This window comes from Rana temporaria, chromosome 2 (assembly GCF_905171775.1).
Source record: "Rana temporaria chromosome 2, aRanTem1.1, whole genome shotgun sequence".
NCBI classification, from domain to species: Eukaryota; Metazoa; Chordata; class Amphibia; order Anura; family Ranidae; genus Rana; species Rana temporaria.
The window spans coordinates 277,687,474-277,714,597 of NC_053490.1; the positions used below are offsets into that span (position 1 = coordinate 277,687,474).

General features: G+C 44.4%; 1 protein-coding gene across 7 annotated transcripts in view; it reads left to right on the plus strand.

Moving 5' to 3' along the window:
• The first annotated feature begins 1,060 nt into the window (after window positions 1-1,060).
• Window positions 1,061-27,124, plus strand: part of COL16A1 (collagen type XVI alpha 1 chain) — a 249,859-nt gene continuing 223,795 nt past the window's right edge. For 5 of the 7 annotated variants that reach the window (XM_040337083.1, XM_040337086.1, XM_040337084.1 and 2 more), the window contains exons 1-2: window positions 1,062-1,176; window positions 13,619-13,728. In XM_040337083.1, coding sequence (XP_040193017.1) covers window positions 13,650-13,728 — 79 coding nt within the window. In that variant the 5' untranslated portion in view covers window positions 1,062-1,176; window positions 13,619-13,649. Of the gene's footprint in view, window positions 1,181-13,618; window positions 13,729-27,124 lie in introns of all 7 variants that reach the window. The other 2 variants (XM_040337082.1, XM_040337081.1) reach the window with 2 other exon arrangements.

A 27,124-nucleotide genomic window follows, 5' to 3' on the forward strand; every position in this document is an offset into this window, starting at 1 on the left:
CAGAAGCAGAGAACAGGAAGTTATTAGCTCACACGATTATTAGCTGGATGAAAACCTGTATTTGCACTTGCTAAAAAGATGTAAAGGGCCAGATCCACAAAAGAACGTCTTAGTACGCTGTCGGATCTTAAGTGCATTTTTTCGGCGGCTGCTAGGTGGCGTTTCCGTCGAAATCCGCACTGAGTATGCAAATTAGCTCGTTACGGCGATCCACGAACGTACGTCCGGCCCGGCGCATTTTTTTACGTTGTTTGCGTTCGGCTTTTTCCGGCGTATAATTACCCCTGCTATATGGTGGCGTACTCAATGTTAAATATGGCCGTCGTTCCCGCCTCGCATTTTGAATTTTTTACATCGTTTGAGTAAGTCGTTCGCGAATAGGGATTTGCGTAGAATGAAGTCATCGTCGTAAGCATTGGCTTGTTCCGGTTTAATTTCGAGCATGCGCACTGGGATACCCCCACGGACGGCGCATGCGCTGTTAAAAAAAAACGTTGTTTACGTCGGGTCACGACGTATTTAAATAAAACATGCCCCATCACATCCATTTGAATTCCGCGCCCTTACGCCGCCAAAGATACACTATGCTGCCGTAACTTACGGCGCAAATTCTTTGAGGATTCCAAATAAAAAGTAAGTTACGGCGGCGTAGTGTATCTTAGCTTCGCTACGCCTGACGCAAATATGCGCCAATGTACGTGGATCTGCCCCAAAGTCTTTTCAATTGTATATTTACCAGACCTAAATGGATCAAATAAGAGAAATGTATTGTTAGAGTTTACATCCACTTTGAGGTGTGTTGTCAGCTTTTATACAGTATATATATATATATATATATAAGTAATTTGTATTATTTGTATTATTCTTGGAAACTATGAAATCACCAGTGAAAAGAAAGCTGAATGAAGAGGAGCAGAGAAAAGAAGAAATGGAAGATAAAAGCAAACCAAGTAAAACAGATGGACAGATTGAGAGATAGTAAGATGAGAAGGGGGATGAGAGTTTGGAAAAGAGGGGAGGAAAATAAGTTTGAGAAAGGAGGAGGAGATGGGAGGGGAAGGGAAGACTGAAAGAGAAGTTTCAGCACAAGAGAAAAATTGCTGAGCTTCAAGGGATTTTTTTTCTGCAACATGGATCCAAACTCCTGTGTCTAAGGAAAGGCAGCTTTATATAGCGGTAAGTCTTGAGTGCAGAAATTGTCTGATGTGTGGCCTGGCAGAGACAAAGGGCATTGACCACACTTATGATGGGCAGCATCTCCTGTTCTGAATAGGCATGTTACATCCACCCAGTATCAGACACAAAGAGGATCTCCTGTGATGACTGATTTACTTCTTGCTTGTATTATTAGTCTAGGAGACGTCTCTGAGCGTGACTTAAAACTTGGGAGGCTCTGCATTTTCACCATTAACGTGGGTTGTGATTGCTCACTTCTTTTATTAATAGTACTATAACATTATTGTAAAACTGATTACGTTTGGCGGGATTTTTAATAGGATTTAAACACCACCTACAAAGTGCAGTTTGTGCAATGGTTAAATCAATAGCCTATTTAAGTTAAATCGGTATTTATTAAGATTTGAATTACTGTTTGCCACATCGACTGAATAGTTTGCTAGAATGAGTCATTTCATATCAATGGTTAAACTCAAAGTGTAATAACACAAGCGTCCAAGCTAGCCTTTTCATGTGCCTCTTTCTGGAGGTCCTCCTATGGAAACAATCTCTGCTAAAATAATTACATCACATCTGCCAGCTCAGGGAATTTAAGGGTTGCTGCATGTCAAAAAGGAAATGAAGACTATGTTATATTCACCAGTTTTGTTGGGTTCTATAAACTCTCTGGCGTTTCAGAGGAAAAAATATTGCCGGAATTCGCAGCAAATGAAAATAAGCTTTTGTGGAACTATTTATTTATGTTGCTTTGAAGTCATATGCATCTTGTTTACAGTCTCTTTTTATATGGTAAAACACAGTTTGCTCTAATCAAAGTCCAGACAAGCAAACAAATTCAGTACAGAAGTACAAAACGCAGTGAAGGTGTGCAGTGAGCAACAGTAGCCATTCAGATCTCAGTTCACTGAAGTCAGAGCAATGAAAACAGAAATGTCATTGATGTTCTGCTTCACTATGGGGTTGATTTACTAAAGATAAAAAGACTGTGCACTTTGCAAAACTCAATTGCACTCTGCAAGTGCAGTTGCTTCAGAGCTTAGTAAATAAGCAGAAACTCTGCTGACTGCCATCGTCCAATCATGTGCAAGCAAAAAAGCTTTTTTTTTTTTCCCTTGGTCATGATTGGGTATTCTTTGCAAAGTGAAGCCTTATCTTATTTACTAAGCTCTGGAGCAACTGCAATCGCAGAGGGCAACTGTACTTTGAAAAGTGCACAGCCTATTTGCCTTTAGTAAATCAACCCCCATGTTTTGTACACTGCACTTTGTCTTGCTGAATAAGCCTTTACATTTTGATCAGGGTTAGCACATGCTGTACATTACATTACTGGCAAGCAAATGTGTCATAATAAAAAAAAAAAAGACTGGGCAGCACAATGGCTTAGTGGTTAGCACGTGTGACATGTAGCACTGGGATCAGTGGGTTTGGATACCAGCCAAGACACGACCTCCATGAAATTTGTATCTTTTGTGCATGTGTCAGTTTTTCCAAAGACATGAATGGTAGGTAAATTGGCTCCCTGTCTGTGTAAATAGGTACGTGACATAGGAACCTTAAATTGTAAGCTTCTAAGGCTGCATTCACACCTGAGCATTTTGTAGCCTGAAGCCTGAAGCTATAAAACGCTAGAGGGGAAAAAATACATTATTCTCAATGGAGATGGTTCACATCTCCACTCCAAAATGCCTGAAGCTGAACGCCTGAAGCTCAAACAAGTTCTGGACCCTTTTTTGTTGTGCGAATCAGGCTGATTTGGGCGTTTTTGAACGTTTGTATTCCCATAGAAACTAATGGAAACGCTCGATTCAAGCGTCTAGCGCGACAACAAGCGTTTTGACGCTTTAATCTGTTCTGTGAAATAGAACATTCACCCAGGAAGAAGATAAAAAAAAATCTACAAACATAGCAACAAATGATGAAAGAGATGATCATTTTTCCTATTGGCTAAAATAAAAAATGACGAAGTTCAAAAACGTCGGAAAACGCTGTATGCAAACGTGCGAATATATGTGAATACATGCGACAAAACGCCAGAAAAAACGACCGAAAATGCTACGTTCAGGTGTGAATGCGGCCTTAAAGGCATGGACTGATGTGAATGTACAATATGTAAATTATCAGTGCCGTATAAACATTTGCAACTAATAAATAAATGGTAAACTAGCCTTCTAGGCAAAAAAATTTAAAAATACATATCCAATAATAAATCTGATTCCTCCTGTGTTAAATTGTATTGAAACTGTACTGTCTGTCCTCATGTTGTAAAGCGCTTTGGAAATTGTTGGTGCTATATAAATCCTGTATAATAATAATCAATCAGCGACCAAAGGTAGAAACACAGATCACTTACCATAAGTTACATTCTTTTTGCACATCGCCCATTTTTTTCTATTGCCTTTTGTACATACTTTAGGACAATTAAAGTGAATACATTAAAAAGCTTTTAGATTCATAAACATTCCATGTTACTTCATCACTTGCATATGAGTCCCACCCTCCACTCCCAGTGACATTTCTCCACCCACTTACTGGCCTTTCTAAACAAGTTGTGTGTTATGAGAAAAAGAGGTCATACGCCCAGGGCCCCGGGTATTGTATAGGTCCAAGTGTGCAGCTGCAAATTTTAGCATGTATCTACCTGCCGATACTGAAGAAGGAGACCTGTCTGGTCAGGCTCCTCACCTAGTGACACATTAAATGTCTTTATTAACATCTTCTTTACCATTTTGCTGTGTGCACTAGAAATATATGTATATTCAAACTTAGATTTGTAGAGTAGTTTGTCTAAAAAGTGCAAATCTGCCTCTGCCTCAGGGGTGGACTGACAACGTATGGGGCCCCCGGGCAATAGAAGATTATGGGGCCCCTGGGCTTACAGATGGCCACCACGCCAGGAGGCAGTTCAGAGGCAGGGCAGCTAAAATCTCAGGATTTTCACATCAAAAGCATGTCGGTTTCGGACATATCAAGGACAGATGTAAAAAAAAACACAGATTTTTACATAATGGGCCAGATCCACAAAAACCTGGCGTAACTTAAAAAATCCCATTTAAGTTACACTGCCTTAAAGTTTCTACCTAAGTGCCTGATCCACAAAGCACTTATCTAGAAATTTCAGGCTGTGTAACTAAAATTCCGCCGGCGCAAGGCGTTCCTATTCAAATGGGGCGAGTCCCATTTAAATGAGGCGCGCTCCCGCGCCGGCCGTACTGCGCATGCGCGAAGTTACGTTACGCCGAGTTTTGAGGATCGCGACGGCTTAAAAAAGTTGCGTCGGGGAAAAAAAAAAATGACAGCGGCATGCATTCCTGAGGGAGAACTCCATGCCAATTTTCAAAGAAAAAACCGGCATGGGTTCCCCCCCCAGGAGCATACCAGGCCCTTAGGTCTGGCATGGGTTTTAAGGAGACCCCCCCACGCCGAAAAATTGACGTAGGGGGTCCCCCTACAATCCATACCAGACCCGTATCCAAAGCACGCTACCCGGCCGGCCAGGAAAGGAGTGGGGACGAGCGAGCGCCCCCCCCTCCTGAGCCGTGCCAGGCCGCGTGCCCTCAACATGGGGGGGTTGGGTGCTCTGGGGCAGGGGGGCGCACTGCGGGCCCCCCCACCCCAGAGCACCCTGTCCCCATGTTGATGAGGACAGGACCTCTTCCCGACAACCCTTGCCATTGGTTGTCGGGGTCTGCGGGCGGAGGCTTATCGGAATCTGGGAGTCCCCTCAAATAAGGGGGCCCCCAGATACCGGCCCCCCACCCTAAGTGAATGGATATGGGGTACATCGTACCCCTATCCATTCACCTGGAGGCAAAAAGTTAGTTAATAAACACACAACACAAGGCTTTTTAAAATATTTTATTATTCTGCTCCGGAGGCCCCCCCTGTCTTCGTTATTAGCTCAATTAGCAGGGGGGGCTTCTTCTTCCGCTCTCCAGGGGGTCTTCCACTCTCCGGGGGTCTTCCGCTCTCCGGGGGTCTTCTCCGCTCTCCGGGGGGGGCTTCTCCGGACTCCGGGGGGCTTCTTCCATCTTCTCCCCTCTTCCGCTCTTGACTCGGCGAACCCCGGTTCTTCTGCAGCTCTCCGGTGCCTTCTTCTTCAGCGCTGGCTGCCTGCTATGTTTGTGTGTTAGCTCGATTTCAAACAGGCAGCCAGCGCGGTCTTCTGTGGCGTCAGGGTCTTCTCTTCCTTTCTTCCGATGTTGCCTCGTCGCCTGTTGTCGCTGCAATGATGGAAGCGCGCCTTGCATCCCATTTATATAGGCATCACCGTCCCATCATGCTCCGGTAGGTACCCACATGGTGGGTGCACGTGGGTAGGCACCCACCACGTGGGTACCTGCCGGAGCATGATGGGACGGTGATGCCTATATAAATGGGATGCAAGGCGCGCTTCCATCATTGCAGCGACAACAGGCGACGAGGCAACATCGGAAGAAAGGAAGAGAAGACCCTGACGCCACAGAAGACCGCGCTGGCTGCCTGTTTGAAATCGAGCTAACACACAAACATAGCAGGCAGCCAGCGTTGAAGAAGAAGGCACCGGAGAGCTGCAAAAGAACCGGGGTTCGCCGAGTCAAGAGCGGAAGAGGGGAGAAGATGGAAGAAGCCCCCCCGGAGAGCGGAGAAGACCCCCGGAGAGCGGAAGACCCCCGGAGAGCGGAAGACCCCCGGAGAGTGGAAGACCCCCGGAGAGCGGAAGAAGAAGCCCCCCCTGCTAATTGAGCTAATAACGAAGACAGGGGGGTGCATCCGGAGCAGAATAATAACATATTTTAAAAAGCCTTGTGTTGTGTGTTTATTAACTAACTTTTTGCCTCCAGGTGAATGGATAGGGGTACGATGTACCCCATATCCATTCACTTAGGGTGGGGGGCCGGTATCTGGGGGCCCCCTTATTTGAGGGGACTCCCAGATTCCGATAAGCCTCCGCCCGCAGACCCCGACAACCAATGGCAAGGGTTGTCGGGAAGAGGTCCTGTCCTCATCAACATGGGGACAGGGTGCTCTGGGGTGGGGGGGCCCGCAGTGCGCCCCCCTGCCCCAGAGCACCCAACCCCCCCATGTTGAGGGCACGCGGCCTGGCACGGCTCAGGAGGGGGGGGGCGCTCGCTCGTCCCCACTCCTTTCCTGGCCGGCCGGGTAGCGTGCTTTGGATACGGGTCTGGTATGGATTGTAGGGGGACCCCCTACGTCAATTTTTCGGCGGAGGGGGGGTCTCCTTACAACCCATACCAGACCGAAGGGCCTGGTATGCTCCTGGGGGGGAACCCATGCCGGTTTTGTTTTTACAAATTGCCGTGGAGTTCTCCCTCGGGAAAGCATACCAAATGCCGTCGCTGGAATGGGCTTTTGCAAGGTGTGACTAACTTTACACTTTGTAGAACCAGCCCTAATTTTACACTTGCAAAATAACACTTACGGCGCAAAAAGGAAGCTAGAAAGCTTTGTGGATCGCCTTAAGTGCTAATTTGCATACTAGAAACGGCATTTCGACTCGAAATGCCCCCAGCGGCGGATGCGGTACTGCATCCTAAGATTCGGCAGTGTAATTCAATTACACATGCCGGATCTTCTGCCTAACTTTGGAAAAAGCCTTTTGAGGATCGTTTCCAAAGTTACACACAGACTGAACCGCAGTTAAGTCGGAGTATCTCTTTTGTGGATCTGGCCCACTGTTCCTGGTATTATTGAGCCTGGCAACCCTGATGGGGCCCCCTAGTGGCATGGGGCCCTCGGGCAGTGCCCGAGAGTCCCATTAGTCATTCCGCCCCTGCTCTGCCTCTACAGATAGAAAATGCACTTGGGATTCAAATCTTGTTTCTTTGCTTTACATTCCTTTGTGTAGCCTGAGGTCTATTTAAAACATTTAAAATACCACAATGGAATTAGTCTGTGCCATGATTACTGCACAGTGTTTCCAGGGCCGGATTAACAATGGGGCTGATGGAGCTGCAGCTCCAGGCCCCTTTCTGAAGATAGGCCCATGTGCCCAAAAAAAACAAAAAACAAAAAACAAAAATTTTTTTTTTCTTTTTTTTTAAGATTTTTTTTTCTAAGATCGAATTTTGGGGGGTTGTAGCTCGATGACCAGAGGAAACCCTACATTTGGGGATAGGCATGGGAAGAGCTACCCCACAACTGGTTAAAATATGGGACGGCTATCATTTATGGTTCCGGAGATACGGGCCTGCGGGCACAGCCTGTCAGAAGCTACATTCAGAGCGGCCAATATAAATACAAGCTGACACACTACAGCAGACTGATAGGATCACAGTGCTTATAATAATTATTTGTATATTACTCATGGTAATTAACCCCTTGCCACCCAGGCCAATTCTGACACTTCTCTACTACATGTAAAAATCATCATTTGTTTTTTGCTAGAAAATTACTCTATGGTGGTCTTTGCACTTTTTATGTTGCAGGGTACAGAGCTGCACGATTCTGGCTAAAATGAGAATTGCAATTTTTTTGCTTAGAAGATAGATCGCGATTCTCTCATGATTGTTGCGACGTAACATCATCTTTCACATAAAAAAATAAATAAAAAAAAAATGGGCTAACTTCACTGTTTTGTTTTTATGGTTTTTATTATTCATTGAAGTGGGAAAATGCAGTGTGACATAACATATTGCAGCAATAGCCATTGTATTCCCTAGAGTCTCTGCTAACATATATATAATGTTTGGCAGTTCCAAGTAATTTTCTAGCAAATAATATTGCTTTCTAACTTAAGAAACAAGTGTTGGACTTTAAGTGGTTAAATTTAGTTACAATGTTAGTTAGTTACAATGTTTCATTTTGTTTACAAACTTCGCAGACTGCCCAGATTTGTTCTTTACACACAGAAGTGTATCCCTTTGATCTAAGAAGGACGTGTCAGTTACAATGTTTCCTGTTAAAAACTTGGCAGACTGCCCAGATATTTTCTTTTGACAGCTGAAAGTCTCTCCACTTGTTATATGAAAGAATCAGCAAACTCTGCATTGAAGATCGTCAGGGGGGTTGAATCGAGATCACGATTTTTTTAACAATTAATTGTGCAGCTCTAGCACGGTATTTGCGCAGCAATTTTTCAAACATGTTTTTTTGGAAAAAAATGTTTCATTCATTAAAAAAACAGTTAGTTAGTTAAGTTAGCACAATTTTTTTTGGTATCCTAAGCGATGCTTTACATTTTTTTAGGTTACATGTTTAGAGTTACAGAGGAGGTCTAGTACTAGAATTATTGTTCTCGCTCTAACGATCGTGGCGTATGTAACCTGTGTGTATCTGGCTCTGATACTACCAGTGCCTACCCAGCCACTGACTAGTATCTCTCCCCAGCCTGTCCCCACACACCCTCTCACCTGCTGACCTGTGGATGGGGGAATCACTCCTGCAGTGTTATTGTGTTCTGCCAGTGTGTACAATAATCAGTGTTGCTAACTTTAGCTGGCAGCACTGATTGTTTTAAGAAAAAAAAACAGGCTGGTTGTACTCAAGTTGATTAATAGATTGACTTGTGTAAAACCAGCTAGCCCATACATAGATTGACTATGGCTGGTCTCTGCATAATTGGCGTAATTTCAATCCATGTATGACCCGCTTAACCACTACTCAGTCCCTACATATCCTTCCACTCCTGTACATAGTGCTCACTGTCATACTCTCCACACTCCTCTCCTGTACATAGTGCCCACTGTCATACTCTCCACACTTCTCTCCTATACATAGTACCCACTGTCATACCCTACACACTCCTCCCCTGTACATAGTGCCCACTGTCATACCCTCCACACTCCTCTCCTATACATAGCGCCCACTGTCATACCCTTCACACTCCTCTCCTGTACATAGTGCCTGCTGTCATACACTTCTCTCCTGTACTTAGTGCCCACTGTCGCACCCTCCACACTCCTCTCCTGTACATACTGCTCACTGTCATAACCTCCACACTCCTCTCCTATACATAGTGCCCACTGTCATACCCTCCACACTCCTCTCCTATACATAGTGTTCACTGTCATACCCTCCACACTCCTCTCCTATACATAGAGCCCACTATCATACCGTCTACATTCCTCTCCTGTACATACTGCCCACTGTCATACCCTCCACACTCCTCTCCTGTACATACTGCCCCATCATACCCTCCACACTTCTCTCTTGTACGTAATACCCTCTGTCATACCCCCTCACTCTTCCTGTACATACTGCCCATTGTCATACCCTTCACACTCCTCTCCTGTACATAGTGCTTTTTTCCGTACCCTTTGTACTCCTCTCCTGTACATAGTGCCCACTGTTAGACCCTCCACATTCCTCTCCCTCACCTGCACATACTTCCCACTTATATACCGTCCATACTCCTCCCCTATGTCGCTTACCCACAAAAACAGTTCTTTAAAATTATACTGAATATCCTCAATGTTACCAGCTCTATAATGGACACACTTTTGTTAGTTCAACTAAAGGAAATATCAGTTCTCATATTTGTTCTGCCCCATTATTAGTACTCATTTAATTTTGTGATTACTACTATGATGTATAGAGGAACATCGGGGATCTCAGCTACTCTAAATATAGCACTTATATAAAAAAGTGGCCCTGAAAATATTTTTTAAATGTTGGCAACTGTGCACTTAGGCACTGCCCAAGGGCCACCGTCCACCGGGTCAGTAGGGGGCCCCATGAGAGGCTCCTGGGATCCTGTGATAATAAAGCGGTAGTAAACTTTCCTGACATTACTACTTTTTAGAGGCCCTGGGGTAGGTTATGCCACAACGTACAAGTATGCACAGCATATTAGCACATTAGTGTACACTTCAATTTTCAGACTGCGATGCTGCGATGAATCAGGTGGGGTCCGGGCACTTCCATCTTCACCCGGTCTTCCTTCTGGGTTCTGTGCCTTTGGTCACTTGCCTTGGCTGGGCTGTGTTCATGTCATTCCCACGCATTTATTTATTATTTATTACACCCCATTCACACCTCCGCGACAAAACGCCCGACGCCGGCCGCTCGTGCCGCTGGAGGGGAGAATTCCCATTGCTGTCTATGAGATGGTTCACATCTCATAGACGCCGTACACCCGCGGCATGAAAAAAAGTCCCGGACCCTTTTTTTCAGGCGGCATTGGCGTTCGGCCATACAAAGCAATAGGAAGGATTTGTAAAAAAAAGTTACACTATTCGTGGCAAAATACGCCGCGTACGCAGCGTTACTTGTCGCAGAGGTGTGAATGCAGCCTAAAAGGCCCCACCAAAATCCTCAGCACCAGGCCCATGATGTTCTTAATCTGGCCCTGAGTGTTTCTTGCATATACGGCAGAAAATAAATACCCCGGCAGCACTTGTGACTTTATATTGTAACACTTAAGAGCAATCATATTCCATAACATGTATATACATTCACCAGACAGTTTTCCTTCCTCCGAGCACATAAAGATACTTAACATTGTGTTAAATGGATTGAATTGCAACAACATATATATTTATTACAGGTATTTATATCATGCCAACAATTTACACAACACTGTACAGTCCCATTGGTCCCTTCCCTTAAAGAGCTTACAATCTAAAGTCCCTACCTCAAATGCATACATACATACATACATACATTCACATGTTGGAAAGGAGTCAATGAAACTACCAGCATGTCTTTGAAGCATGGGAAGAAACTGGAGCACCTGGAGGTATCACTGTGCTGCCCATACACACTGATTTTGATACAGTCAAGCAACGATCCTCCATTCGTGGAGTAGTAACAGTCAATGTAGATGACTTTAATTTAAGGGTTGGAGATTTTTATGCAATTATCTATAGTTCCCTGCTAATTTATCAGAATTAACTCTTTAATGAACTACCTAGGGCAGTGATGGCGAACCTTGGCACCCCAGATGTTTTGGAACTACATTTCCCATGATGCTCAACTACACTGCAGAGTGCACGAGCATCATGGGAAATGTAGTTCCAAAACATCTGGGGTGCCAAGGTTTGCCATCACTGACCTAGGGTATTATCATTTAAAATCTTCTACATTGTAAGCTCCAAGGAGCAGGGCCCTCTGATTCCTCTTGTATTGTATTGTAATTGTACTGTCTTTCCCGATGTTGTAAAGCACTGCGCAAACTGTTGGTACTATATAAATCCTGTATAATAATAATAGTAATAATAATAAATGAAAAGAAACCATGCATTAAGTTTAGGCAGGTGATAAGAAATGCTGTAACGTAAGAATGTTTGCAAAAATATATATTTGAATTATAGCAAAGCAATATTTGGCGTGACTACCCTTTGGCTTCAAACCAGCATTAATTCTTACACTTGCACACTTTGTACAAAGTCAGGGATTTTGTAGGATTAAAGTCAGGTGTATGATTAACCAGTTATCCCAGCAGGTGCTAATGATCATCATTTTCATATGTAGGTTAAAATACAGTCGTTAATTGAAACAGAAACAGCTGTGTAGGAGGCTTAAACATGGGTGAGGGACATCCAAACTTTGCTACTAAGGTGAGGTTGTGGAAGAAAGTTTGATGTCGCAGGTCATACACCCTGGTAAGGCTGAGTACAGCAACAAGATACAAGATAGTTATACTGCATCAGTAAGGTCTATCCCAGGCCAAGATTTCAAAGCAGGATGGGGTTTTTAAGATGTCTAGTTCAAGCTGTTCTGAAGAAGCCCAAAGAAATGGGCAACTTTGAGTACCGTAGATGTAGTGGTCAGCCAAGGAAACGTAATGCAGCAGATGAAAGACACATCATGCATACTTCCCTTTGACATCAGAAGATGTCCAGCAGTGTCATCAGCACAGAACTGGCAGAAACCAGTGGGACCCAGGTGGTCTTCATGGAAGAATTGCAGCCAAAAGCCATACCTCCGATATGTATCCAAGGCTGAGCGACACAACTCTGCTTGAAAACATAGGAACTGGGATGTAGAAAAATGGCAGCAGGGGCTCTGACCTGAATTTTTTTAATATTTGGCTTTAGTAGGAGGTAGTTTGTTCACTGAAGGGCTGGAGAGCGATACAATAATGAGTGTCTGCAAGCAACAGTGAAGCATGGTGGAGGTTCAATTAAAGTTTGGGGTTAAATTTCTGAAAATGGAGTTGGAGATTTGGTCAGGATCGATGTGCTGAATGCTGAGAAATACAGACAGATACTTATCCATCATGCCATAACATCAGGGAGGCATGTGATTGGCCACAAACATATTCTGCAGCAGGACAACGACCCCAAACATGTAGCCAAAGGGGTAGATCCACGTACAGCGGCGCATTATTGCGCCGGGCGTAGCGTATCTAAGATACACTATGCCGCCGTAACTTACCATTTTTTTCGAATCCTCAAAGAATTTGCGCCGTAAGTTACGGTGGTGTAGTGTATCTTTGGCGGCGTAATGGCGCGGCATTCAAATCTCTGTGATGGGGGCGTGTTTTATGTTAATACGTCGTGACCCGAAGTAAACAACGTTTTTTTTTAACTGTGCATGCGCCGTCTGTGGGGGTATCCCAGTGCGCATGCTCGAAATTAACCCGGAACAAGCCAATGCTTCCGACGGTGACGTCATTCTACGCAAATCCCTATTCGCGAACGACTTACGCAAACGACATAAAAATTTCAAATTTCTATGCGGGAACGACGGCCATACTTAACATTGAGTACGCCTCATAACAGTAGCTTTAACTATACGACGGAAAAAGCCGAACGCAAATGACGTAAAAAAATGCGCCGGCCGGACGTACGTTCGTGGATCGCCGTAACTAGCTAATTTGCATACTCAACGCGGAATTCGGCGGAAACGCCACCTAGCGACCACCGAAAAATTGCATCTGAGATCCGACGGCGTACTAAGACGTACACCTGTCGGATCGACCCGAGATGCCGTCGTATCTTGTTTTGAAGATACAAAACAAAGATACGACGCGGGAAATTTAAAATTACGCCGGCTTATCAATAGATACGCCGGCGTAATTCTTTTGTGGATCTGCCCCAATGTCTTTAAGAACTATCTTCAGCGTAAAGTAGAGGAGTCCTGTTAGTGAGGGTTGGCCCACAGAGAGCCCTGATTTTAACATCATCAAGTCTGTCTGGGATTACATGAGGATTTGAGGCACCCTACATCCACAGAAGATCAAGTATGCAAGTGTATGTAGAAGAATTTATGTTGTTTTAAAGGGAAAGGGTGGTCACACCAAATTTTGATTTGATTTGGATTTCTCTTCTGTTCATATACTTTCTATTTTATTAATTGATTGATTTTATTAATTGATAAAAAATAACTATTAACACTTCTATTTCTGAAAGCATTCTTAATTTACAACACCTTTTTACACGTGCTTAAAACTTTTGCACAGTAGTGTCTTTGTAATAAGAAAGTTAACATATTTATTAGGGTTTGCAAAGTAAGGAACTAATATTAACTTTTTTTCCTGTATTCATACTGTACTAAACAGGTAGAATCAATTGAACTCACCACCTGCCAACATGTGGGTTTTTTGGACATCGGCGATATATCTGAGCATTTGCATTTTGTACAGCAATGGACGAATCCTACCTCAGACAGGTACCAAATTTCAAGCATACTCTCTATGCCCCCTCTTACCTCATATTTCTTTTGAAAATCCTAAGCAAACCCAACAGCTCTCTGTCGAATGTGCTAGTCTCTATACGCTTCTTGGCTAGGTATTAGATTGTATTTTGTTATTTCTTGAAGCTTTTAACATTGAACCAGTATTTCTTATCTTTGAATAATATTATGTTTGCAGGATGTAAATGATCTTAAGGAGAACCTATGCCTAGATCATGCACACTGGATATGTGGTGAAGACACTTGAAAACAAGCTGTCATTTACCTCTGTGTCTATAAGCATTTTAGAGAAATACATTTTTAAATATCTCAACACAGGTAATGAAATCTCAGCTTTTCCCTGTGCAGAGTAGAATCCTGCCAAGCTGCCAGCCAGTGTCGTAGCTAGCACATCTGGCACCCGGGGCTGGACATTTTATTGCACCCCTCCCCCCCAAAAAAATAGTAAGTGGCAAAAACTGTGGGTGTGGTCAGATTGCATCAACAGTGGGACGGGCTTAAAGGGCCATATGCTTTAACGACTGTGCCACAAGCAAGCTATGTATCAGACAGTATAAACCTTAGTATACTAATTTTAATAGAATAAAACTATTCTATTGCATATCCTTTACTACACACAGCTAACCATAAAGTGATATTAAAGTCTTGTTTTTTGTTTGTTTTTCTAAATAATAAACATGTTATGGTTTTCCAGCTTTGTGTACTGGTTTTGCACAGAGCAGTTTTAATCCTCCTCTTCTTGGGTCCCCCGCCGGCACTCCTGGCCCCTGCCTCTTTCTGGGTGCCCCCACAGCAAGCAGCTAGTGACCAATTACACAACAGAGCCATGGCTCGACTCTGCTCCCTCCATCTTCTGATTGGCTCACTGGCTATGATTCACAGCAGGGTAAGCCAATGGCTCCTGCTGCTGCCAACAGCCAATCAGGAGTGCGAGTCCCCAGACAGCCAACACTCTTGTGGAGATCGCTGGATTAGAGAGGGAGTTCAGGTAAGAATTAGGAGGGGCTGGGGGGCTGCTGCACATAGAAGGTGTTTTACCTTCATTTATAGAATGTTGTGCCTTTACAACCACTTTAACAAAGAATGTGCTGTACTTAGAATGCAGTAGTCAAGAGTAAGAAATGTAAAACACAGTGAGGGGAATTTATCAAAACTGGTGCAGTCAGAATCTGGAACAGCTGTGCATGGCAACCAATCAGCTTCTATCCTCAGCTTGTTCAGCTTTAAAAATGAAAGCTATGAGCTGACTCCATGCATAGCTGTTCCAAATTCTGTCTGCTCTAGTTTTGATAAATTCCCCTAAGCGCTAAGAAGACAGGTCCAGTATGCTGAGTCACTTTTTGCTGCATCTGCATCCACCAGAGAGCTTCACCTATAGACGTGGGTGCACAGATCTGAATACAGACACTGTATTTGGATACATGCATCCCTTCCTGTCTGCATGCCGAATTTTTAAATTTGACTGTCTATGCAGCTGCTACGTCCCAATTGACTTTGACTGGACTGCCTGCACATGGATGCACAGAACACCATGCATCTCCACGCGGTACACGGCCATCACACTGCGCATGGATGCATATATACCATGTAAATGAGGAGTAATTGGCATGTGGGCCAGATAGCAGGAAAGAGGAGATGTTGGGTAATTAAAAGAGAATTATGGGAATTTTAATTTGATGCTGCATCTGTCCCCCACCGGATCTAAGGCTGAGAACCAAGTAATCAAACACCCGATCACTCAGTTCTCAGAGCTCTCTAAGCAGAGAACTGGTGGCTGTCAGTCTCTGTCTCTGCTCTGCCTCCCCCCCCCCCCCCCACTGATGCTCACTGAAACACTGGGCTGTGGAGGGCCAAGAGTGGCCGGCTCAGGCTTTTAGCGGCTCGCTGAGCTGGGTGCCGGTCCAGGCATGTGAGTAGATCCCAACCAAATGATCCAATCTTTCCCCAGCCTGGATCGATTCTGTGACATCAGCCGAGAGCAGGCTTAAGCCTGCTGTCAGCTGAAAATGAGTCACAGGAGTGCAAAACAATCTGCACTGATGTGATCAACAGAAGAAGTACAGCCAACCAGGCTTTGGCTGTACTTCTTCTTTAATAAATCTGTCACACAATCTGTCTCTCTGCTCCAGTTTGGCATTACTTGCGACAATTGATAAATGTCCCCATTTATGTTGTGAACAGGCAGGCTCTTCCTCAGCCCAAGCTTTAAATCCAGGCTCACTCTCGCTGAAGCTGCAAGAGGTCTTTCAGGCATCTCTTTTCTAGTCCAGAGCCACGATCCCCCTCTTATAATCCAGGGCCCCCAGACACCTGCTGCCCTAGGCCAAGGCCTCCAGCCACCCCTTCTCCTAGTTCAGTATCTCCCTTGTCCCGGATATATCCAGGGGCCTTTACCACACCCACTGCCATTTCCTAGTCAATGGCCTCCTCTGCACCCACCCTCCTAGTCCAGGGCCTCCTCTGCACTCCTCTAGGCCTCCTTTACAGACCACCCCAAAATAAGAGCCTCCTCTGCACCCTGCTCTCCGAATCCAGTTCCATTATCAACCCCACTTTTCAAGTCCAGGGCCTCCTATACAGGGCCTTCGTTATACTCACCTTCTAGTCCAGGACCTTCTCTGCATCCCCCCACTCCCCCAGTCCAGGGCCTCCTTTGCACATCCCCCCCAGTCAAGGACCTCCTGTTTACTCCCCTCCTAGTCCAAGGCCTCCTCTGCACCCCCACTCCAGCACCTCCGCTGCACCCCCCCCCCCCCACTCCTGCACCTCCTCTGAACCCCTTGTCCAGGGCTTCCTCTGCACCCCACAGTCCAGGGCTTCCTCTGCATCCCCAAAGTACCGGGTCTCCCCTGTGGCCCCCCCGGGTCAGGGCCTCCTCTGCATCTCCCAGCCTACCAAGACCTCCTCTGCATCCCCCAAGTCCAGGGCCTCCTCTGCACTCCCCAGTCAAAGGCCTCCTCAGCACCCCAGAACAAGTCCTTGGGTTAAGAGTATTAGCAGAGTGTTTGCTGACCTTAGGCCATAGGCAGTGCCTGCTGACCTTAAAGCGGGGGTTCACCCCCAAAAAAATGTTTAACATTACATTCAGCCGAGTTGTCCTAATGACAATCGGCTGTTTTTTTTATTTTATCCCCGTACATACCGTATTTTCACCGCCGCTTCCAGGTATGTCTTCTGCGGGACTGGGCGTTTCTAATTGATTGACAGGCTTCCGACCGTCGCATACAGCGCGTCACAAGACTGCGAGTCAGCTCTATACGGTGCCTGTGCACCGACGTTCGGCTTCTTTCGGCAACTCGTGACGCGCAGTATGCGACGGTCAGAAGCCTGTCAATCAATTGGGAACGCCCAGTCCCGCAGAAGACATACCCGGAAGCGGCGGTGAAAATACGGTATGTACGGTGATAAAATTTAAAAAAAACAGCCGATTGTCATTAGGACAACTCGGCTGAATGTAATGTTAAAAAAAATGTTTTGGGTGAACCTCCGCTTTAATCTTTAACCAGTACATATTGAGGATGCACCGCAGATCCTAGCTAGGGTCCTAGTAAAATCTTGTATTGGGTTGTATGTATGTGACCCTTGGGCTAGAGAAATATATTTAAATATTTGTGCAGCAAGAAATAAAATGTTATTTCTCCAAAGTGAGGGAAAACCCCTTTAGATCATTGTCACTGGAAAAAGCATACACACTGCAGTATTTCTGTTCTATTTCTGTTCTGGTGACAACCACATTTTGTATTATTCGCTCCCTTTCATTCTTAATGACTGTGGTCACCAGAGAAAAAAGAGAGATTGAATCTACCTAATAGGTACTTAGACCAGACACTTCATCCAAACTGGAAAACGTTTGAGCGTTAGATAAAATATAAAATGGTTGTGTATGTGCAAGAAAAAACTCAGTTTGCTTTATGGGTTACGTAAGCCCTGTGGCCAATCTGAGTATAGTAGTTTGGACCCTGGTCTATATGAAGCAGTGTAAATACAATGCAGTACTGCACTGCAGCTCTTTGAACAATGTTACATTTCCAATTTCATAATGCATAATTTATGGTGGTGGAGGCATAACAGAGCTATCAAGAGTTTCAAAATTAGTTTAGAAAAGATGTAATAAACATTCTATACTGCAACTGTAGACATTCATATTTTCCACAATAACCTGTAATGAGATGCAAATTATTTTCAAGTCAATGTGCTGACTCAATTTTATATACTCTGCATGGCCTTTACAGTTTATGCTATTTTCATCATGCTACTAAAGAATGAGACAAGACAACTCAACCTAGGGTTTTCAATAGCTATAAAAATGTACCGGTTACATATGTATATATATATATATATATATATATATATATATATATATATATATTTAATTCTTGTCGTAAACTATATCAATAAATATGCACCTTGTGAAAACTGTAACAAAACAGCAAAAGCAGACTTTAATAGTATGCTTGAAGTATTAGTCAAAGCAAGTATAATCTGCTGGAACAAGTCTACAAGAATTGTTTGGTTCCCGTAACTACACCCTGAAGTCATTATGAATTTAATGATGTGGCATAATAACTGGAAGAAACAATGAAAAAATATTAATCTGTGTTATACACAATAACTGGTTATATGAACCAGTTTGTCTAAATACATTTGGGACTCCTTATCTTTTTTGTAATTAGGATAGCTAAGTAATTCTTATGCTTTAAAGCGTAAAGTTGGGTTAGATGGAGCAAAACGGTTATTTACCTCAATTACTGACCGTCCAAGTTGTTAGATACATACTTTATCATAGTGTGTCTAGTGGCACCTTTTAAAGGAGAATCATACTGAATCATAAAAGATGATGCCATCACAACATTTTATAGGATATATTTTAGGAAAAATATTTAAGAAAGATGGTGGAAATCAGTCTATTGGTCATGCACCTTGTAATCTGATTGATACGTTTTTAGATCTACTAACAATTATGTAGGGCAAGAGCCTACTAATTATTTTTACTCTGTCATGTAATGAATAGCAACTACCGTACATCATTTACTAAAATTAAAAAAGATTAACTCATTCCAGCCTGAGTAATAACACCAGATTGAAATGTGCAAGCGGGCGATTGTGCATAGTAACTCTGCAGATTTCAGGTTAAAGCTCTCAGAATGAATCGTTAAGACTTTGCTTTGGTGACTATAGGCAGCGAAAATATCAGGAGAACATTCAGGCTCGGCTCAAACTGCGGCGACCTGTCAAGCGGCTTAGCCACCTGACAAGTGACGCTCCATTCAATGCAATGGAACCGTTCTAATCTGAGTGACTCATGTCGCTCTGACTTAGAAAAAGGTTCCTGTACCATTTGGGGGTGACTTAAGAGCGTCTTACATTGACTTCTATTACAGAAGTCATTTGCAAGTCATGCTGAAGTCTCCTGATACGCCGTCGTATCTCTGTTTTAGGGTCTTCCTAACTATGCGACTGATTCATAGAATCAGTTATGCATAGTTAGCCCTAAGATCCGACAGGTGTAATTGAATTACACTGTCGGATCTTAGGATCCAATACCTCGGCCGCCGCTGGGGGGAGTTTGCGTCGTAAACCAGCGTCGGGTATGCAAATTAGTAGTTACGGCGATCCACGACGGTTTTTCGCTGCTAGTCTAGTTTCCCGCCGCAAAGTTAGTCGTCGTTTTAGCTGCCCTAACTTTACACAGCCCATGTTAAAGTATGGCCGTCGGTCCCGCGTCGAATTAAAAAAAAAATTGTCTTGCGTAAGACGTCCGGGAATACGAAAGTACGCTACGCACGTCGCCATTCGAAAAAATGACATCACTTCGCGCAAAGCACGGCGGGAATTTCAAAACAGAGCATGTGCAGTAGGTCCGGCGCGGGAGCGCGCCTAACTTAAATGGCACACGCCCCTTTGAATTACGCGGGGTTACGCCGGAGGCCGCCGGCGTAAGTTTTCACGCAAGTGCTTTGTGAATCAGGCACTTGCGATGAAAACTTGCGGCGGTGTAACGTATCTAAGATACGTTACGCCGCCGCGATTCTACATGAATCTGGCCCATAGTTCTCACAGGGATTAAACCAAAGCAGAAGCCCAGAACACCCTTAAAAGCCCTAACATGCTCCTGGGACAAGTTGGCACTGGAAACTTTAGCTAACCAGGTAAAGACAAACAGCAATTGGAGATCATGTCCTAACTACTTCTAAGTGCTTCACAACAGCATCTATTGTATCAGTTTGATACTATGCTACTGAAGACTTTACATTCCACTTCCAAGCAAATAACAGATATGCTCAAGAAAGAAATCAGAGACATCAACCAGCGTAACGCTGCCTTGAAGGACAGGGTAGACGTGGTCTCCTCCACTTAAGAAACTCACGAACCAGAGGTCGAAGCCCTGCGGAAGCAGAATGAGTCACTGACCATCCACCTGGAGGATGCAAAGAACCGCTCCTGCCAATCCAACTTGCGGGTCCGGGAGATCCCATGAAGTATATTCCACCTCCAATCCACCATGATTTCTCTTTTCCAAGAGCTCACACCTTTAATTTCTATAGTATATTTTGAGGCGACAGCATATTTATACTGTTATACAAATTATTGTACAAGCTGTACACTCAGTAATTTACATTGTAGCAGTGTCATTTCTTCAGTGTTGTCACAAGAAAAGCTATAATAAAATATTTACAAAAATGTGAGGGGTGTACTCACTTTTGTGAGTTACTGTATATGTTAAAAGTTAAAAGAAAAGCAATTTGGAAAGTTGTTCTGGAGACAGTAATGGACTAAATTAAATTCTTTCAGAATCTGAACAATGAATGATATTTATGTTATACCATTGTATTGCCACGTCACAAAATGTGCAGGAGCATGACATTTGAACAGATCCATTGTTATGATTAGAGTTTCCATGACAACTGTGTAATTTCTTATGTGCAGTTAGCTACTGACACCTCTGTTAAAGCTTGCATTCCTTTGAGTTTCCTAACTAAATGAAGATAGATATCATTATACAATTCTTCCCATTCCAAACCCTTGTAGTGCCTGGCTGGTGACTGGGTTCAGGATTTGAAGAGTTACAGGAAACGCTATGAAAAACTTCATATATATTTTTTTATTATTATTATTTCTATTATTATTATTATTATTATTAGTATTATTATTAGTATTATTATTATTATTATTATTATTATTATTATTATTATTATTATTATGTGGCCATGTATAGGTTGCTGTGTGTAGTGGTCCACCTGTCATCCTGCCAAGCCAGACATCCATCCCAGTCACTTAGAGACAAAAAAAAAAACAGTCCATTACTTTGTTTTGTTTATTTGAGGGATTAAACTTGGATGGAGATTTGGGAATTATGGGATGCCCAAAAAGATTTAGTGCAAAGTTGCTTAGGACTCCTATTTACATTTCTGTATATACACTTCACTCTTCTCTCTCCAGCACAAACACTTGCTGCTCACCATTTCCTCTCTCTAGCACTTAATTTGCTTCAGACTGTTCCTCCACCAGTACTTCTCTTGCTGCAGACTGTCATTCCTCCAGACTTGCTAGCACTGCATTGGTAGGCCTGACACTACCTCAGCCAGGCTTCAATAAACTGCCTTTTGCGGCAGGGACCTCGGGCCCATGTGGTGTAGAATAGTTCAGGTGCTAGCTGTCCTCTGATTGGCTACAACTTCCGCTCTTCAGGTCCTGCCGGCCAGCCTGGTTGCAAAGACCCCCTTCCACTGCCCTTCTCCACAATCCTCTCTCCACTGGTGCTGCAGCCATCTCTCAAACTGTAATCTCCCAGTTCTCTCAGGCGTGCCTCCCCAGTCCTCCCTACTGTGCTCACTCACCAGCCCTCTTGGCAGTGACCTGTAGTCCTCCATGGAAACTCTTAGAAGTGTTCTCTCCCACTGTCCTCTACTTGCTCTCTCGTGCCTTTCCTTCCAGGATCTCGACACTCCTCCTGGATGTACCTGAGCCCAGCCCAGGGTCACCTTCCCCAGCTTTGGGAGCTCCCGTGGTTCCCGACAGCCTCCACAATTATCTCACTCCATCTCTTCCACCCGACAACTCCTCCCCAGCTGGGCTGACCCCAGGTATTTAAGGAGGCCTGCCCCCTGCCAATCCAAGTTGGGGATTGGTCAGGGCTCCTTAAGATACCCCAGGCAGATCAAACTCTCTTCCCCTCCTCTCCTTCTAGAAAATGCTAGAAGGAAGTGGGAGGTGACAGAGATGTGATGCTGCCTGTGAATCATCACAGCCCAAATTTACCTACACTGCCAGGGAAAAACCTCACTCTAGCACCTTACTATCTAGAGGGTGCTACAATTACTACCACAAAGGATAATGACCATAATAAAGAAGAAGTCTTTATATAATAAAAGGTCGGTTTTAATTGCAAGCCCTTACTTAATTTCCATATTACACTGTCACACCTAGATCACATTATAAAAAAAATCTTCCTACTCAAAAACCGCCATCACCTAGATTATCCTTTTAAATCCTAATTTTAAAAGTCTAAACACTGTATGCATCCAAAGGCATCTAAATAAAAGTTCTCTAGGTACGTATTATATGAAGGATCTTCTGATAGCTCTGTCAGCAAGAACCTGCATTCCGTGCAGAAAATATGCATATGCCTGTGTAAATGAAGCCTAAAGCCCTGTACACACGATCGGTTTGTCCGATGAAAACAGACCCATCGGTTTGTTTTCCATCGGTGAAAAATGTAGAACATGTTTTAAATTTTTCCTATGGATAAAAAACCGATAGAAAAAAACTATCGTCTATGTGGAAGTCCATCGGTTAAAAATCCATGCATGCTCAGAATCAAGTCAACGCATGCTCAGAAGCATTGAACTTCATTTTTCTCAGCACGTCGTAGTGTTTTACGTCACCGCGTTTTAGCACCGTCAGATTTTTGACTAATGGTGTGTAGGCAAGACTGATGAAAGCCAGCTTCATCGGATATCCAACGAAAAAATCCATCGGATTAGATTCCATCAGATATCGGATCGTGTGTATGAGGCTTTAGTCTTCCAGCAGACTTACTTTGTGATCAATGACATCTGGACAAGAATTCTGAAAAAGATAACAATATTTATTTTTTAAGCAGTAGTTCTTTCGTTTGTTTCCTACCATGTACATTCACTACTTCCGCATTTTAGTTGGAGCGGACTTATAAGTAAATACATTTAGCAGTACAGTACACAGTGGTCAAGTCCTGGGAAAAAAAGTGTAGGAACTCACCCAGGACCCCCCCCCCCCCCACCTCAAAAATAAAAAAGTGTGTGTGTGTGTGTGTGTATATATATATATATATAATACAGTCTCCTTTTTTTTTTAAATAAAGTGCAACATTTATTGTAAAGTGCCAGTTTAAGAGGACACCGCCAAACTTCACATGCATTAAACAAATATAGCACAGATGTAACAACAACAAAAAATTAACCTGTGTGCTGTACTAACAAAAACAAAACACCACACTGTGTGATAATGGTTCCCTTGCAGGGAATTTCTAAAACAAGTTGCAATGACTTGGGTCCCATTCTGCACTATGTCTCTATGCAGGGTCTTTCTGAGGTTTGGGCTCCCCTTCTGCAATATGTTTCTATGCATGTGATATGTGGGGCCCCTCCTGCCCCAAGGTGTCCGCAAACATGTGTTGGTCTTTGCAGAGGAGTAAGGCCAGGAGTGCTGAGTGTGCCGGCTCAGGGCCCCTCTTCTTGGGCTGCCTGTACAGATTGTGCAAAGTGGAGCCCATGTCCGAGGCCACTTACTCCTCTGTGCCCATCAAATGTAGCCTGATCAGTGCCCATAAATGCAGCCTGATCAGTGTTCATCAATGCAGTCTTGCCATTGCCCATCATTGCAGCCTGGCCAGTGCCTATCAAATGCAGCCTGATGAATGCCCATCAATGCAGCCTTGCCAGTTCCCATCAATTCAGCCTTACCAGTGCCCATCAAATGCACCCTGATCAGTGCCCATCAATTGCAGCCTTGCCAGTGCCAATCAATTGCAGCTTGATCAGTGCCCATCAAATGCAGCCTTGCCAGTGCCCATCAAATGCAGCCTGACCTATTTCCAGAAATGTAGCCTTACCTGTGCCCAGCAATGCAGCCTGATCAGTGCCCAGCAATGCAGATTTGTCAGTGCACAGCAATGCAGCCTGTTCCGTGCACAGCAATTCAGCCAGATCAGTGCCCAGCAATCCAGCCTTGCCAGTGCTCAGCAATGCAGCCTGATTAGTGCCCAACAATGCAGCCTGATTAGTGCCCAACAATGCAGCCTGATTGGTGCCCAGCAATCCAGGCTGATTAGTGCCCAGCAATCCAGCCTGATTAGTGCCCAGCAATGAAGCCTGACCTGTGTCTGGATCTGGGATTTGAAAATCCCGGCGCGCCCATCCTCCTCTTCTTCTGTCCTTATCCTCCTCCAGTGGCTGCTGTAACAAAGTCCTGGCTCTTATAATTCACGCCACACGTCCATGTGCCATTGGATCAGTGTTCCGCCTATCACTAGAGACAGGACTTGTTACAGCGACCACTGAAGGAGGAGGAGGAGGACAGAGGGATAGGAGGATGGACACGCCAGGATGACACGGATGCCCTCTCTTTTCCGTACACCCACACTGCCTGCCTCATCTCCCATGCTTGAGGCCAGTCCTGCAGTATGCGGTTGCTCATAGGAATGGCGTTCCTGCTGTGGAAAAAGTACAGGAACATCGTTCCCATGCGTTCCCGCAGGATTCAAGCCCTAACAGTACATAACTCTAAAGAGAACATATACCCAGACTGCTTGTTTCAACAAAAATCTTCCTATAAGATATTATGTGCATTCAACATATTTTCTGAATGTGTTTTACCTGTAAAAGCCTTAATATGTAGGTACTCAGAAGCCCTGAGACTGTTGATGGGCGCTGCTATGTTGGATGTGATGTCAGCAGTCCCAGCAGGCTCACAGCTGTCACTCAAGTGACACGCTATAGTATTCTTCTTCACTTCCCTATCAGCTACATGAAAGTTTATGTAGGGAGTAAGTAGGGAGATGAAAGGAGGTTGGAGGAACTGGGCAAACACAGGGAGTAGTTGGTCACTCCTAGAAGAAGAGAGGTTTATGACATGCAAGGAGGAAAAGAGGTGTGCTATGGAATATACTGGCATACATTTTTTCAAGTTCAAAGGCACATTGCAAGTGAATAAAAAACAATATATGGAAAGAAAAAACATTGCAAGTGCGTACTTAAAATACACATTTTTCCAATTGTCTGGTGTTAGCTTGGGTCCAGCTGAAGACTGATGAAAGCCAAACTATTTAGCAATGATTTTGAAACATTGTGTAATAATTCCATATGAGTATTGACAACCCTGGAAAGAACAGCTAGAACTTTCAGGTTACCAAATTCCACCTTATATTTTGTAAATATATCTGAATTAATAATACAAACCTTTCCACTTTTCTTACTGTTAGAGTGGTGCAGTGGTCAGAGCCCTGGAGGGGTGGGAGTGAGATGTGAACAGCCTGTGAAAGAGAGCTGAAACCTGCACACTGTGCATAGCACTCCTTTGAACCCTGCTCTATGTATGTAGTGCACCCCTCAAACCTGCACTCTGTACACAAAGCACCCATAAACTCTGCACTCTGTACATAGTGCACCCCTGAGCTATGCACGCTGCACGTAGCACACCCCTGTACTTTGCACTCTGTATGTAGCACATCCCTGAACTCTGCACTCTGTACACAAAGCACCTCTGAACTCTGCACTCTGTGCATAGGGCACCCCTGAAACTGCACTCTGTACATAGCGCACCCCTGAACTCTGCACATAGCACATCTCTGAATGCTGCACATAACACACTCCTAGGGCCAGATCCACGAAGCAGTTACGCTGGCGTATCTATTGATACGCCGCGTAACTGCTAGGTTGCTCCGGCGTATCTTTGTTTTGTATCCACAAAACAAGATACGCCTGAAGCTGGGCTAGATTCGACTGGCGTACGTCTTAGTACGCTGTCAGGTCTAAGGTGCATATTTACCCTGGCCGCTAGGTGGCGCTTCCGTCGATTTCCGCGTTGAGTATGCAAATTAGCTAGATACGCAAATCCACAAATGTACGTCCGGCCGGCGCATTTTTGTACGTCATTTCCGTAAGGCTTTTTTCGGCGTAACGTTACCCCTGCTATATGAGGCGTAGCCAATGTTAAGTATGGCTGTCGGGCCAGCATCGAATTTTCCGTTGTGTACGCCGTTTGCGTAAAACGTTTGCGAATAGGGCTTTTTCGTAGAATGACGTTCACGTTGAAAGCATTGGCTTGTTGCGGGTTAATTTGGAGCATGCGCACTGGGATACCCCCACGGACGGCGCATGCGCTGTTCAGAAAAAACACATTTACGTCGGGTCAAGAAGTATTAACATTAAAACACACCCCCATCTCATCCATTTGAATTGCGCACCCTTACGCCGACACAGTTACACTACGCCGCCGTAACATACGGCGCAAATTCTTTGTGGATACGGGAAATACGCTGTGAATTACGGCGGCGTAGTGTATCTGAGATACACTACGCCGGACGTAAAGAAGCGCCGCGCTACGTGGATCTGGCCCCTAGTGTTTATTCCCACTGTTAGAGTAGTTTAGCCACACCCACTGTTCAATGCAGTTTGTGGTTGAGTTCCTGCGTCTATTCTCTCAGAAAAAAAGCCCTAGAAAAATGTATATAGTCTTGCAGACACAACCAGCCCTTTAAGAGCAACCATAATGCCAATTCTGCCTGCAATTAAATTGAGTTTCACACCCCTGGACTAGAATAAAGGGGGCAGATCCACAAAGGAAGTACGCCGGCGTATCTACTGATACGCCGGCGTACTTTCAAATTTCCCACGTCGTATCTTTGTTTTAAATCCTCAAAACAAGATACAACGGCATCTGGGCTAGATCCGACAGGCTTACGTCTTCATACGCCTTCGGATCTTAGATGCAATTCTTCGGCGTCCGCTGGGTGGCGTTCCCGCCGTATTCCGCATCGAGTATGCAAATTAGCTATTTCTAATTTAGCTATTTACGTTCGATCCACGAACGTACGAGCGGCCGTCGCATTCTTTTACGTCGTCTCTAGTCGGCTTTTTTTGGCGTATAGTTAAAGCTGCTATTTGGTGGCGTACGCAATGTTAAGTATGGCCGTCGTTCCCGCGTCGAATTTAAAAATATTTTTTTTGTTTACGTAAGTCATCCGTGAATGGGGCTGGACGTAATTTACGTCCACATTAAAACAATGACGTCCTTGAGACGTCATTTACCGCAATGCACGGCGGGAAATTTAGGGACGGCGCATGCGCAGTTCGTACGGCACGGGGACGCGCTTCATTTAAATGAAACACGCCCC